This window comes from Thunnus thynnus, chromosome 2 (assembly GCF_963924715.1).
Source record: "Thunnus thynnus chromosome 2, fThuThy2.1, whole genome shotgun sequence".
NCBI lineage: Eukaryota > Metazoa > Chordata > Actinopteri > Scombriformes > Scombridae > Thunnus > Thunnus thynnus.
Genome location: NC_089518.1, coordinates 32,832,332 through 32,847,807, shown reverse-complemented (window position 1 = coordinate 32,847,807; position 15,476 = coordinate 32,832,332). Strand labels below are relative to the sequence as shown.

General features: G+C 41.6%; 1 protein-coding gene across 2 annotated transcripts in view; it reads left to right on the top strand.

The window, feature by feature from the left end:
• Positions 1-15,188, top strand: part of kremen1 (kringle containing transmembrane protein 1) — a 61,371-nt gene extending 46,183 nt beyond the window's left edge. Inside the window, exons 4-9 of one of the 2 annotated variants that reach the window (XM_067570664.1) lie at positions 4,466-4,590; positions 6,221-6,374; positions 6,671-7,003; positions 10,330-10,527; positions 11,158-11,242; positions 12,087-15,188. In XM_067570664.1, coding sequence (XP_067426765.1) covers positions 4,466-4,590; positions 6,221-6,374; positions 6,671-7,003; positions 10,330-10,527; positions 11,158-11,242; positions 12,087-12,246 — 1,055 coding nt within the window. In that variant the 3' untranslated portion in view covers positions 12,247-15,188. Of the gene's footprint in view, positions 1-4,465; positions 4,591-6,220; positions 6,375-6,670; positions 7,004-10,329; positions 10,570-11,157; positions 11,243-12,086 lie in introns of both variants that reach the window. The other variant, XM_067570660.1, reaches the window with a different exon arrangement.
• The last annotated feature ends 288 nt before the right edge of the window (positions 15,189-15,476 follow it).

Below are 15,476 nucleotides of genomic sequence, written 5' to 3'. Positions count from 1 at the left end.
GTACTGGGTGGATGCAGGCAAGCAGAGTCTGGCTGTTAAGAGTAAATCTATTTAAAAAAAAAAAAAAAAGAGAGAGAGAGAGAGAGAGACCCACAATCCCATTAAAAACAAAACCATTCTTTAGCTCTTTCTCCTTTTTTTTCCTAGATATCTTCATCTTCTTTACACTCCAGATGTCATAGAAATTTATAACTTGATGACATGACCCCCTCAACCCCCCCCCTCCCCATCCACCCACCGGCTCATCAACCTGCTCGCATGCGCTCCCTGCCAAGTTGCACTTGCCAAAGCCTGTCGTACATGTTTGATGTTTTGTTTGTTATATCCCTCTGTGTTGTTCCTTTCTCTTTCTCTCTGATGTGTTTTGGGTCGGCACTGTTGTTGTGTCTGCTGTGTGGAAAGAGGTGTCTCCTGTTCCTGGCTAGACAGACACCCGTGAACTTTGTTGTTTTGCCCGATGCCTCCTGTCTGCGTAGCACATTGTATTGTGGGAAGAGTAACTAGCCGCTCCTTTCTGAGCTAAGGCAGCAGGCTTCCAGGTTGTGATGGGTATGACTGCAGTCGAGCTTTGTTTAGCTCTCTGTCTTTTTTTTTTTCTTCACTTTTTTTTAAACTTTGTGGGAGTCCCCCCCCCTCCCTCCTCCCCTCCCCTCCTCCCCCCTCCTGCTGTGATCTCCTGAGGTTTTCAGAGGTCTGGTCTGGGCTGACTGGAGCATTTATGCACCTTGTGTTTCCTCCGTTTCTCCCCTCTGGCTCGTTAAAGTCTGAATTCCACCGACAGCTTTGAAGTGTGTTGAATGTGTTTGTGTGTTTTTTTTTTTTTTTTCTTTTATTGTACGTGGAGACATTTGCACTTGTTGCGTCTGCAAAGCAGATGTTTTTAAAGGAACAATGCTTCGCTCAGGCGTTTTTCATGCAAGGACAATTTCACACAATTTATTTTTGATAAACGCGGTGTTTGTACGGAAGGTGCAGTGCAGAGGCTGCGGCCCTCTCCGTCTCCAGTTCCATACAAACCTCCGAACCTCTGATGTGATACGATCCCACCACCTGCTGTTCTTCAGACAGCGCTTCGCAGCCCCTGGGACGAGAAAAGGACAAAGACAGATAAATTGACTGTAGTCTGCAATCTTCTTGTCAAAGCAAAGTGAAAAAAGAGCACTGCTGCCTTTAATCTGGCTGTTGAGCCCCGCAGTAGCATTTTCTCCTCCACTTTTTCAAAGGCTCCATTGATGTGGTACCTGCGTGCCTTGCTTGGAGGGAGGTTGTTGGTTCCCAACCAGGTGTTTATCTCTCTTCTCTTCTCGGCTCTCCTCCTGCACACTTCACTAGGGTTAATCCAGTGTATAGCTAAGCGACGGATAAAAAAGAAAAATGCTGTTACAGCACTGTCCTGCCTCACCCTGAAAATGTGAAGTATAGAGAATATTCTCATTACTGTCATGTTTGCAGTTTAACTTGTCATATAATCCAGCCCTTAATTCTGCAAATATGCATCGTGGAGTCTTGCTAAATGATTCAAACACCCATATTAATCCATTTATGAAGCGTTGTGGCTGAAAAAGGAATATTGCACACGGTTTGTTGCTGGTCTGAGGCAATCTCAGAGCGTTGTCTTGAAGTGTTGAATCATCTGTCAAACACGGTTTCAAAACAGAACCGAATCATGGCTGCAGCCAAAGGCTCGCTGGTCACTTTACAGTCAGCAAACGAGAGTGAAACGCAGGGAGCAGCCTTTTTCTCTCCCAGTCTGTTTCATTTCATTTCCCCCCCCCCCGTCTCCACTCCTTCACTTTTCCAGTCTGTGGTGGGCATTCTTGTGGACAATAATTTATGTAGAGTCTAAAACATGTCACACTTTTACCCCAAAAGCCTTTGTGCCTCATTCTTACATAAACAGAAAGAATCTGCGGCATCTGTTGTACATGTAGACGAGGTATCGTGCCAGCCGAAAAAGTTAACATTGGGAACAAGTGGCATGCCAAAGACAGCGCACGTGTGTGGTCTTTATCATGGAGGGGACAGGTTACTCCAGTTCACGAAGACAGTGAGTGATGCCCCTCTGCAGCGATGTTATAAACATTAAAACTGAGTTGAGTGCTATGTTCCATACCTCTTTTTTCCTTATGCAGAATCTGAATATATTCCAAAATTGAATCATGACAGGCTTGTAAAAAATGGCTCTAGCGTTTTACTGCCAACAACTAGATGTTCACCGGTGGAACTAGCTGTCATGAGACAAGCAGGCAGCTTTCAACATGCAAGTGTTTGAGAAGAGAAGACACACAACAACTGAAAAGCTCTGGTGTAATTCATTTCTAGGACAGTGTTGGTATACAGAGTCAGGGGACAAAACCACCCCGCAGTCTCAGCTTGTTGTCAGACTTTGCAACATCCACAAAGTAAGACTCACAAATAAGACATGCTGCTGTGTGATATCAAACTTATGATCAAATAAATGTCTTGCTATTTTTTTTTATCAGTATGTGAGGAAACTGCATTGTTGAATTCTCTGCTGAATCGCATATGCATTTATATTGGTATCAAGCAAAATAACCCCCTGTGGTGGGCTTATTCAGGGAAATTCACTATAGTTTTTTACTGTATGTTCCAAATTCAGTAGCTGCAACACTGTTACTTTTCATGATTCTAATATACTGCCAGTACAAACTTAAAATATCAGACTTGACCTGTTTTTCCGCTGATTTAATTTCCAGTCGTTTTGAGTTTAAAAGACTGCAAGACTGCAGGAAGATCAATCACACTTTGAAATCTGTATTAAAGATGAGTTGTACCTCATTTAACTTGCAGTTAAAGACACTAGATGGAAATTGTACACGCTCGATTAAGAACAAGAATGTACTGTAATGTCACATGCTTTTGATTTTTGCATCCTTATGTTGTATCTGAAAGCAGCATTGACAACTATTTTGGGCACAGACTTTGCTCTTGTCTTTCCTGTCTTCTTCTAATGAGCTCTTTTGTACCCTTAGGTCAGATGACACCAATTCCAATTAGAGTGAAGAGCTTTGGGGGTTGATTTTTTTTTATACTTGCAGTGAAAATTACTTTCAGATTGTGCATTTACTTCTGTGTGTCAAATTCGTTTAACCTCAGAACATGGAAATGAAACAGGAGTAAGCCCGTTTTAATCGCAATGAAAAACAAATCACAAGCGGGATGTAGACCGCTGGAAGCTTTGTTGGCACTTCCTGAGCTATTACATTGAATTTAAAGGCTTTGGAGGGTTTAATCACCGCGCTGGATTTTGAGAGATTGCATAGTATTTGATGAATACACAGTGGATTAGGGACGGCGGGCTGATTCATCTGACTCCAATGTGATCTAGAAAGGTGTCAACATCCATTTTCCACCTATCTGTCTGGTCTGGGATCCATCTGCGATTGTTGGCCTATTTGTGTCATACGTCCCCCTGGTCTCACCTAACAAGCATTTTCAATAGATGTTGATACGATGGATGGCAACACGCTGAAAACCAATAGGGTATAAAAAAGTAAAAATGAAAAGTGATGCAGAAGTTGTACAGTATGTAGCTGCTTCTTGCATCAACCAAAGTATGTCTCCGGTAGCAGTTCAAAACCAAAAACAGTTTATGTGTTAAATATTTTATGGAAAACTGATCCTGTGTTTATTGGAGAACGAAGGTGTTGCCATCTGTCAAATACCAGCTAGGAATTCTTGGCACATCAAATATAGAAAACCCATTGTCTCACCACACGCACACACATGTGTAGAAGAGGCTACATCCCTAATCTGATGCAACTTGCTCTCATATCTGACAGGGTACATTTTCGAGATTCCAGCTTCCTCTCGTTATGACTCAAACATCTTTGTCCCCTCCATCGCCTCCTCATCCCCTATTATCTCTTTCCTCTTCTTCTTCTCTTCTCTTCAGAGGCCAATTGTTGGCTGGCCTGTTGACAGTTCACACCAAAACACTGAAACAGAGGCTTTATTACTTCTGGAGTGTGTTACCATAGATGTCCTGTGTCTGGGGTTTATAGAGCAAAGTCTGAACTTATAGGAAGATGTAGATGATGCGCTTCGTAGTGTTTAAGACACATTTTGAATGAAGGAATGAAGTCATGCACTGACCTTTTCATGACTTTCTGTAGAGATGTCAAGTTTCTCAATAAAATGAAAATACCACATCTGGTCACATCTACATCATGTTACTGCTCAGCAGCAAACTGACCTCACCCATGATGACACTGATAATCAAAATAATCAAAAAATGATATACTTCAAACTCCAACACCCATTTAGACTGAACCCTGCAGCGGATCCAGAGGGAAACCTGGATCTACGATCGAAATTACAAAAAACACTCTCACAGCTATGACATTTGTACATGAACCGCTAATAGTCAGCATGTGATACAGAGTGCATCGAAGTTATTGTGCGTAACTAATCGTTTTTTTCCTCTCCTCTCTTCTTCTTACAGTGCCTGGGAACTTGGGCTGCTTCAAAGACAGCGGCGATCCCCCCACCCTGTCCGGCACCAGTGAGACCTCCAACAAACTCACCATCCAGAACTGTATCAGCTTCTGCAGGAAGCAGAGATACAAAGTGAGATTTGAAACTAAAGCAGAATTGTATAAAAGAAAATCTATAACCCGAGAGCATGTTTTAAGTCAAATGAAAACTGGCAGCTTCTGTGGGAGAAAACATAAAAAAACAAGCTCCTGGCACTCATACTGGCAAGTTCAAATGTGGCCACTCACTGAATGAGAAAGCATTCAGTCAGTTGCCCCTGACATGTCTAAAGTTGACATGAGCTGTCTCTTGCAATAGTCAAGCTTTCATGTAAATCATCTGCATTTACGGGCAGTTTCCTGACAATTATCACCATGATGTCCAGTACAGTCAGTACCCCCTTTATTCAGCCATCAAACTTCCTGTTTGAAACCAAGCAGCGGATGACAAATCATCACAGCAATCAAGGCTGACAGCTGGAAATGAACGGTTATTAGCCCAGTGGGCACCTCCTCTTCAATGCATTTTACTCATCTCTGAATCTGGCATGCCATTGTCCCAGCTATAAACAGTGCCAGGTGTTCATTTTCTGTCTCAGCAGATCCGGTTCAGCTCTGTCTGCATCGACAAATAGTGACAGCTTCCCCCTCCCCTCTCAATTCAGCAGATGTTACCAGATGTGGCGGCAGATTGGCATCGTCTGCCTACCCTTGGACTGTCACTGTCCTTAATGTGCATGTGAAACATCAGTGCTCGGAAGTACAGATCCCGTGTGACTTTTTGACAAAGAGCATGCCTGATGAGTTAGACAGCGATACATCACTTGTTTGCTCCGCCAGAAATATTCACGTTGGTGTTTTCAAACGTTACTTCATCAGATAGAATAATGCAACAAGGACGTAGCTTGATACATCTTGGCGAGAGCAGAGGCTCCATAAATTCCTATTCCATGAGAAAAGACGCAGAGTGGGAAATGATGCAGTACCTTCAGTTGTGTGAACTCATTTAGGGCCTGAAAATTGGACAATGGTGTCCTTTTGAATGAAGGACAATAGCTCTTTTGAGGACAAGCAGCCATTGGTGGCGAGGTCAAGATGTGTGATGGTTTTTGACGTTCCACATTCCTACTCCGACGCTTTCAGGAACAGTTTACTAACAGTTTTGATTTTGAAGATAGATAGGTGCTATTTCTGTAAGGTTTATTCTGTACTCTCTTTGTACAGCTGTGTGTTTGAAAGGCACAAGGAGGCTTCTAATCAGACGAACTGAGAGGTTGTAGTTTTCCAGACTTGAATTACAGAATCTTGTAATCACGAGAGAAAAAGTAATTAGGGCACTTTAGTCTAAAGTCACTTTCAAAAAGGCAAGGAGTTACATGAAGTGTTTACTAAGTGTTAACACAATGTCACATAAAGCTGATATGAGAAACTTAACTTATAAAAAGTACATGAATATGTTTTGTGTGTGCAGTTATTTTTATTTTCATGCAAATTTGTTGTGCAATCATATAATAATTTAATGGAAAAAATTTTAAGTATTTTTAGAGTAGAGAGAAAAGCCAAAATCTTCATGTTTCTTCTACAAAGCATTCTCTGAGTCATCAGAATGACAGTCAATGTTTTCCTCACAGGCACCCATTGCAAATGGATTTGTAATGAGTAGCATTATGAGAAGCGTTACCCACAGTTTGTTTTGAATTCCTGACTCTTTTTGTGTTGTGCAGCTTGCCGGTATGGAATCAGGATATGCCTGTTTCTGCGGAAACGAAGTGGACCTGCGTGACCACGGAGAGTCACCTAGCATGGAGTGTAACCACGTTTGCTTCGGCGACCACACCCAGCCCTGCGGTGGAGACGGCTGGGTCATCATCTTTGACAGTGAGTATGAGAGTGTGTTGCTCTGTCTCCGACTTCATGATCTTTTCTGCTACTACACAACTTTGCAATTTGAGATTTTCTAGCCAAAATATAATGTACTCTCCTCTTCTCAAGGGTACTCATGACACCTGCTGTATGTCTTACTGATCAAGATTAATGTGATGGCACAAAGATGCTGAAAATGGCCCCTGTTTGGTCATTAGTTCAGAGACAAACAATCTGAATCTCAGTAGCTTCTAAACTTTGATAGCTTATACAGTATCTCTGACTATTTCCTCCTCTTTTTTGTCCTCTAGCTCGAGTGGGGGCCTGCGGTGGAAACTACAGCTCTCCATCAGGAGTGATCTACTCCCCTGACTTCCCAGACAAATACTCGCCTGGCCGTGTTTGCTACTGGACTATCCAGGTGCCTGGATCCTTTGCCATCCTCTTCAACTTCACCTTCTTCGACATCTCTGACCAGACGGACATGGTGGAGCTATTGGACGGCTACACCAACCAGGTGGTTGCACGCTTTGACTGGCGCAGCCCACCACGGGAGCTGGTGAACATCACAGGCGACTTCGTCATACTCTACTTCTACTCAGACCGCACAAACCAGGCCCAAGGATTTGCTCTGCTTTACCAAGGTACTGCAGGATTTCACTGGCTTTTCTGACATTTCTTATGATAAGTGGTCCACCACAAGTGCTTTGAAAAAAGGTAGTTTTGTAAAAGCCTATGACAGTATCACTTCTAAGGTTTGAGTTTCAGCAAACTGCCTGAGCTACAGTATCCCTCACACCCACCAAGAGTCACATTTGCATGATCAGGTGCGTGCTGACTTGCTGGCTCCGTGATGGAGTTTTGTATGGCAGCCCTGGTTATTAGACTAATGTTAGCTCTTGTGAGGCAGTTGTCACGCCACTGGCAGGCCCTTTTCTCTTTTCATTTGCTAGTCAATGTCTCACAGCCCTGGGTGATACTGCATATTTAAATAATGTTTTGTTTTTCTAGGAACTCGCTCCTTTTATCAAGCCGCAGCAAGCTGCTTTGCTTCTTCAGAGTGTGTTCCTTGGTGAATTACATACAAAACACTGTGATACTATGCACCGTGCCTTCTGATAGCATGATTGCACTGCAGAGCACATATACGGCTGAGGAACTATATCCCACGCAAAGACCTTACGGCAAAATATTTTATCTTTCCAGACTAATGTGGAAAATATAGATAGACTAATGTGGAAAAAGAAAAGCTGTCATCTTTTGTGTTCACACTTTGTTCTCCCACAATGAGTCTCTGCGTGAACAGTCTGAATGCACCAAAAATGATTTAATCGATTCATTTGTGGAGGTATGAGTAAAGCACACCCTGATATAATTCAGTGTAGGTGACATTCAAGCCCGCAAGTCGCTATACCAGCGAGGCAATCTGTCCCCGCTCCTCCCTTTCTGCCTCCATTTGTAATCCAGTGTCATTTTTCTCTCCCAGTGGCGTTACAGTAAAAACAATATCTGGAGGTCAGAATCCTCTGACCTTTGGACAGGCATGGTACTTTCTCCTCACGTCTTGGTTCTTGTTTGACGTGTGGCATCATGTAGCCAAGAAATTGAATCTCAGATGTGTTAGGAGAAAAGGTCACCTCCTAAAGTAATAGAGTTTTCTGTTTTCTTAAAGAAAGATCGAGAGAGAAATATAGCGAATGAAGACAGAAACTAAAAGGCAAAGACAACAGTTAGGCTGAGTATCAACACTAAATACATCTAATATCTCCTTGGTGACACACTGAGTGGTAGAAATGGTAATTTCAGGGTAAACACTCTCAAATGACGATGGCAGAGGGTTTCAGCTGTGCCCGGGTTTGAAGCAGGGTACTTTGTTTGCAAATGGGGAACATGTGGGAAGTTTTGGGAACATCACAGTCAGGTTGAGCTATTATGTGAAAAGAAAAAAAAAAATCCCATGCTGCTTTTAACATCCAACCACCATTCATGGATGAGTGGAACAGGCCTGGATCAAATGGTATTAGGAAATAGTTAGGGAGTGTTTGATTTAAGCTAAGTGGGACACAAGATGGGTGGGGTTTACCATATCGGGACATTTTGGTAACCAGCTCGTCTGTTATGTAATCTGAAGGATCTGAAACTTAGAATTATGATTATATTAATTATATCTTTTTAATTTCTGTTTCTTTTTGCTTTAAGAATAATTTAAAGAGACATGAGTATAAACATGTCTTTGAGACAAATTAGAAAAGCATGATATCTCATCATTTCAGGTTGCTTTTAGATTTCGGACATGTTTTTCTTCGCCAACGCCTAGAACAAATATAAGTAAGAAAAATAAAGAAAGAGTCAAGTGAGACATGAAAATCAGCATGAGACACATCCAAAGTTTTTTTTCTCACGAGCAGAAGTAAAAGAAAGTTCTGAAAATCACACAGTGATTTTAAATAAATCACATCTATGTTTAGGAGAAGTAAATGAAAGGCAGAGGAGATGTTATTTAGGATATTGCTTTCCTCTAGGAACACACAAATGAGTTGAAATAGTCCACGCTCTCTGGCACTGTTGTTTTATGAAGCAAACTCTGCCCATCTGGTGCTCTGAGCAGGTTAAAACAAACAGAATTTATTGCAAACACTTTTTGAATCATGTCTGGAGCGCACAGAAAAGCTCTCAACACCACATGTTTACAGCATGCCTGAGTGTTTTTGCAAAGTCGGTCTGTTTCTTAAGAAATGGAGTTAGTATTAAATATTCACTTGTGACTCTGCTGTGTATACTTTCAACAACATAATCAACATGATGTATCCTTTTACTGCGTGCTTGCACCAACAGCCCACTTTACCCACAGGCATAATTAAATGGGTGTTAAGTGATCAATGTCCTCAACTTGTAGAAATTACAACAACATGGCAGACTTTCTTCTTCTATTTCCCCACTTTGAGAGCCATGAAAGCCTGTAATACATAGAAATAGTCACATCTTCACCACATAAAGATGAGTAGCATGTAGTGATCAGGTGATATCACACATTGCAGAAAACTGTAATGGTATTCCACTTGAGGCTGAGAGAAGTGCCTGAAAGAAAGTAATATTAACAATTATAATAAGACTATTTTTCAGAGATGGAAAGACTAACTCTGAGAAATGATTTATAGATTGCAAGATGGACAAAATGAATAATAGATTTGTTTGAATAATGGAAATGGCAGCTGGTTTTGCTTCTCCAGCCTTCTCTAAACTTGTTTCCACCCTTTTTGTTTTTACTGTTAATGTCAATCACATTCAAATTATATACATTATATACATAATGTAGATGGTGCCAAGCAGTGTTGTTGCTTATTTTGTTGTTATTGACAAATATAAAAGTATTGCAAAGAATAGTTTTCCAGTATCAGTAAATACGTATATCACAATTAAAATCACATGGGTCAAATTTTACTTGAATCATTCATTTAAACAACAGGATTTTGTAAAACTATGACACACTATGCTCTTATCAGATAATTGGATAATCAGAAGATCATTGTCTCGTCCTACAGTAATCCAAAAACCGTAATACTTTCATAATGATGTTGTTCTTATTAATGTCAATCTTTTGGGCTTGAGAACAAGGTTACTGTTGAAGATGAAATGTAGGTAGTTCATGAATACTATCATTCTCCATTGCTGAACAGTTTGCCAGTAATACTGTATGTGTGCATGTGTGTATAGGTGTGTGTGTGTGTGTGTGTGTGCATCTGGGTGTTCGGGGGGATTTCTGGAAATGCCAGAAAGTCGAAACAAATGTCAGCACCTGGCAAAGTAATCCTTGGGTCACTAGCATTGATCAGCACATGGGTCACATTGTGCTTTGGGGCAGTAAAAAAACCTTTAACTGATCTGAGGTAATGTCTACACCTTGATAGCGTCAGTAACAACATCCAACTGTCTATAAACCTGTCTAAATCACTTTGTCTTGTTTCCGCAGCGCTGAGAAGCCAAGACACCAAAACAATGGATGCTGAAGGAGAGGACGAGGATGAAGGAGAGGACATCTCCAGCACGGTGGGGCCCCAGCTGGCCGGCAGCGTCACACAGAGATCCAACAGCACCTCTAATGGACGTTCCTCCCAGATCCTCTACGTGATCACGTCCAGCCCCGGTAAACCGGAGCACAACATGCCAGGTCAGTGGGCTGGACGCGGCGAGACCACCGGCCACAGCGCTAGTATGTTAACACCCATGATACACTGCACTTTCTGTATCTCTCTCTACCTCTGCGGGGATGTTGTGGGAGTTTTCTTGGCTCCGATTTAGCATGACCTGAAAGCATTAAAATAATCTTTTTCCATTGAGATGCCTCTGAAAAGCCCACAGTAACTTCTTATAATCATACATAGGACTAATGATACATTATGCTCATGTTTTTTTCCTGTCAGTGACTTATTGGCTAAATTAAGTTAGTTCAGGTCTCCCTGCTGATCACAATCAGAGCACTTCTTCGCCTGAGCTACGCAGAGTGGACTAACGTGTTTTGAGCTCTTCTACTTTCGTTAAACACTATCCTCTCCAAGCTCTGAGTGTTCTGTCTCAAAGGGCTAACTGATGTATTTCTCAGCCAGAGAAGAACAGATGTGCATTGATAATGCATCACCATTTCTTGACAATTTGCTGGCTGAACACTGGTAACAGGTGTGCTAGCGGTGCTTGAATATTTCTTTGCTTGCTAATCCTTTCAGTCTGCTTCAGTTTGTTTTCATTACCGTGTTACTGTATCTGATGTCTTATAACTGTGTTGCTCCCTCCCTCTCTGTAGTGTGGACCATCTACGCTCTGGCTGGTCTGCTCATACTGACTGTCATAGCCATGGTGGCAAAGCTGCTGTTGCACATCACAGTCAAGTAAGTATGAGGACGATTGAGGTGTGCATGATCAACCAAGCATCAACTGTCAATGCATTCATATCCCGGATTACGGTTCATTCACACATTTAAAGCTCGAATTTTTATGTTATTGTCACATGTCTGATGGTATACTGTAGAAAAATGAGACAATCTTGGTGAAACTTAGTGCAGTCTGTGTGTTGCTTTCAGCTCATGAATGATTGCCATGAATTCCTTTATAGTACCACTAGAAGTCTCCAAAGCCTGAACTTCTTAAATCCTACACATACAGTCGGGGAAAGTTTGAAATTTTCTGTGTAAATTAGCTTCCACTGGCAGAAAATGTTTAAATAGATACAAGAAAGTTTTAAGTTGGACCAAAGCCAAGTGTTTGGTGCACAGCAAGCCTTGTCTTTATTTTTAACTCCTAAACATACTATAGGGGCTTTAACTTTTTGCCAAACAGCACAGCATTAAATCATCTTTTTTATCATGGAAGTAAACCTTCTAAAAACAAAGCTCAACCTATGCTGCCAACTAAGATAAGGTTGCTAATTTTAGATAAATGACACAAAATATTCCTACTATCGATAACTTTGCTATAAATGTCAAATTAAGTAGTAGATAATTGAACCTACAAAAATATCTGTGACTGCCACTAGATTTTGTGCTTTAAGTAAACCCATCGTTGTTTTAATGTATTGAATCTCTTTCCATTATTCTCTTTCCCTCTCTTGACCTCATCTCTGTTTCCTTCCTCTGTCATCTTCTACTATGTCCTCTCTCTAATTGTTCTCTGTTGTCACTGTTGTCTGTTTTCTCCTTCTCCTCCTTTTAATTTTTTTTTTCCTTTGCCTCTCAGGTCACCCAACATCCCAACAGTCAGTGGTTCAGACAGCTGCAGCCAGAGTACAGCCTCCTCTGAGCCCTGGATCATCCTGTACCGGCCCTCCACTATCTCCCTCTTCAAGAAGAAGCTAAAGAACCACCACGGCGACCTCAGCCCCCTGGTGGGCAACTAGCGCCACTGCTGCGCTGCTACCGTTAACCAAACGCCACCACCACCCACAACTTCTCTGTACAAGGGCCGTCAGATGCCAAGCCCTCAGACAATGAAACTCTATGAGGCGCTAAGCTAACAAGCCAACAACTGAGCGGCTAATGACAACTGACTGAGTGACTGCTACTAAATGGCCCGTACGTGGGCCGAAGTGGCTGGGCCCTCCCATCCTGCTCAGCACCAAAGACAAGGAGGACAGACAGGGCTGTCAGTGACCACAGAGTGGGAGAGGAGAGCGAAAGAACGGAGTAAGATCTGCAGCTCTGACAAAGACACAAGGACGCTTTTAACATGCAGGGAAGCTTCGCTGGCTCAGTGAGATTCCATTTCCATCACACACGGACGTCCATAACAATCAACATACTGTACCTCCCGAAAACCCTCCAGACTGCAGGCTCACCAGTGAAAACACAACACAGCCAGGCAAAGAATAACGGCTAACTTCACTGTCTGTGTTCAGTTTAGGAAACAGGGAGCTTTACCTCTTCCTGGTGCTTTAGAGTCACAGTGGCAACCAAATCATCAGTATCAAAGAGAGGATGAAGAAACGGAGTCTTTGATACACATACACATATGCTGTAACACTTAACAGCTTAACAGTTTTATATAACTCTTCTAACTGCCTCATAGGGATGATGAACACTTGCAGCCAAAAACCAGAATCCTCCCATCCAAAGAGTTGTGTATTTATTTGTGTCTTGATTCTGTAAGCAAAGTGCTAATGTTTCTTTTTGATGTGTTTCACGTGACAAGCAGCTTTCTGAAAGGAGAGGGAAACAGGACATGGAGACGTCACACCGAAGGTAGATATCACAGCACTTTGGGGATGAATCACTTGCTGTAAAATGAAAAGATCAGAGAGAAAGAGAACACGCTCGCCCACTCGTTCACTCAGCGCTCTTGCAGATTTGGGTGGGGAGAAGAAGTAGCGTCGTTCGCTGGGGGGGTTGGGTGGCGCAGTTTGCAGACAAACTGCCATTTAGGGAGGCTTGGGAAGATCTGAGGGCTTTTTCTGCTCGGTTGTGGGTGGGAGTCTTTCCGGTTTGATGGTGTTCAAGTGCCTTAAGGATCTCCTCTTCCCTTGTCTCAGATTCCTCACATCTGTTTCTTTTACAAAGTGGACTAGGGTCCCACAAGAGTCTGCACTTCTTTAAAATCAGCTGTAAACTCTGTATGTTCAGAGTTTCATTCCAAAATAAGATAACCACCAAAATGTAAAGGAAAAAATTATGCCACATCTTGTACAGTGGTTGAAAACATTGAATCAAGAATACATCATAGTCTTTTTAAGCAGAACACACTCAACTAAACACCTCTCCAGACTGGATCTTTGGCATTTTTGTTATATGATGGACATTAGATGATTTATTTTTTTCTAAGAAGAACACATAGTTATTTGGAATAGAAATCTTCATGTACTAACGGACAAGGCTTTAAAAGACAATTTTGTTTTCTAATTTCTGCGTTTGCTCTTATAGTCTTAGTCTTGGACATTTACTGAACATATTGTTCACATTAAGTTGTCTTTTGATTACAGGGGGGGGATGAATATTGTTGTATATTATGTAATTCAGTGTGGTAATGATGATATGATGATATTTATGTCCGCTCTTTCATTTTGTGTCTCGGCAAAGCATTTGAGAGACCCGTCAAAGTGCTTTTTGTATTTACTCATCAACTGCAACTTTGTGGAATGCAGCTTTTTTTTTTTCTCTTCTTTAGACAGCAGTAAATTGCCTAAATTCACAAGACGCTGCAGACACCGAAGCTTTTACTTGTCGCCTTGATTTCAGGCCAAAAGGTTGAGCGCAAACAATATACCCAGACAGAAATGTAACCAAAAGCACTCAATGGTACTATGCACAAGCTGACAGCAGGTTTGCAGCTGTGAGGGTTTTCTGTGCCATTTAAACTACTTGTGAAAGGTCAAAGTCTACTGGTGCAACATTGGCATAGTAATTGGCCTTTCCTGTCGTGGGACTGGATGTTAGAGGGTCAAAAATCTTCCAATGACTGTCAGAATAAATAAAGAAGAGACCCGAAACGTCAATGCACTTAAATTTGCTTCTAGTTCCACGTGAAACGGTACTTGTTTTTACTTTTTAAGTTCAGTCTCAGTGAAAAGAAAAAATGCACTTAGAAGATGTGCAACAACCTGAGCACTTGAGACAAAAGGTTATATTTTACACATAATGCAGCATCACAGTGACATTCAAAAGAGAGGATTTATAGCTTTCAAGAATCAGACAGACTTTTAGGCCCATAAAAAGACGAATAACCTTTCTTCCCCAATCAGAAGTTTGTAAAAAATGTGACTCTGTCCTATATTCTGCCTGTCTGCTCAACTGTAACTCATGTTAATTATTGCAAGGCAAGAGCACATGCCCCTGGGTCTGTGATGTTCAGAGCAGACCATGCGTAGAGAGAGAGAAAAAAAAGGAGCGTGGATGTGGGAGCGATGGGAAATTAATGTGCGTTCAAATCAAACACAAGCTAACGAAATCTGACAGTTAAAATCTAACATGGGCATATTTGTTTGGATAGCCTGGTGAATTATGCAAACTCCCATTTTCTGTCCCGTCCTCCAGTCAATCGGAAAATTCCACGCTATCTTCTGAGCGGTGGAAACCGTCTTTTCCAAAACTGTAGTTAATGTGAATGTCCTGTAGTGTTCGTTGATGTGAAAACACCAGAAGCCCTGTGGAAAATGATCTCGAGGGGCCAAAACATTGTTTTCATGAAATTGTACATAGCAAAATAGTGAAAATTTTAATTTATACAGTAAATTATTGTTATTTTGTATGTGAATGGGATATAATCTATCTTTTGTATAAGTGAAGTACCTTTGTAGTTTTATTTAATGTGTCCTGGTTCCAAAATAAACACTGTATGCATGTTTCTTAATACTTTGTCATGATGATTCTTCTGTTGTCCTCTGTCCTCTTAATAAAACATTTATTTCATCACTGTACATAACATTACATACCCAAGTGGCTGAGAAGCATATGGGCCACAAATACCAGATCAAGCTAATCCCATTCACTCTTCCCCTTTGAAACCTTTTTTGTGCACAGCACTGTGAGAGAAAATCAAAAGGTGCAGTGTGATTTTCCAAAATCTCCCCGCTTGGCTTAAAAAGATTCAGACTTCAGTGTTTGCATGGCAGGACATCTGCACAGCCTTCTCCTTTTC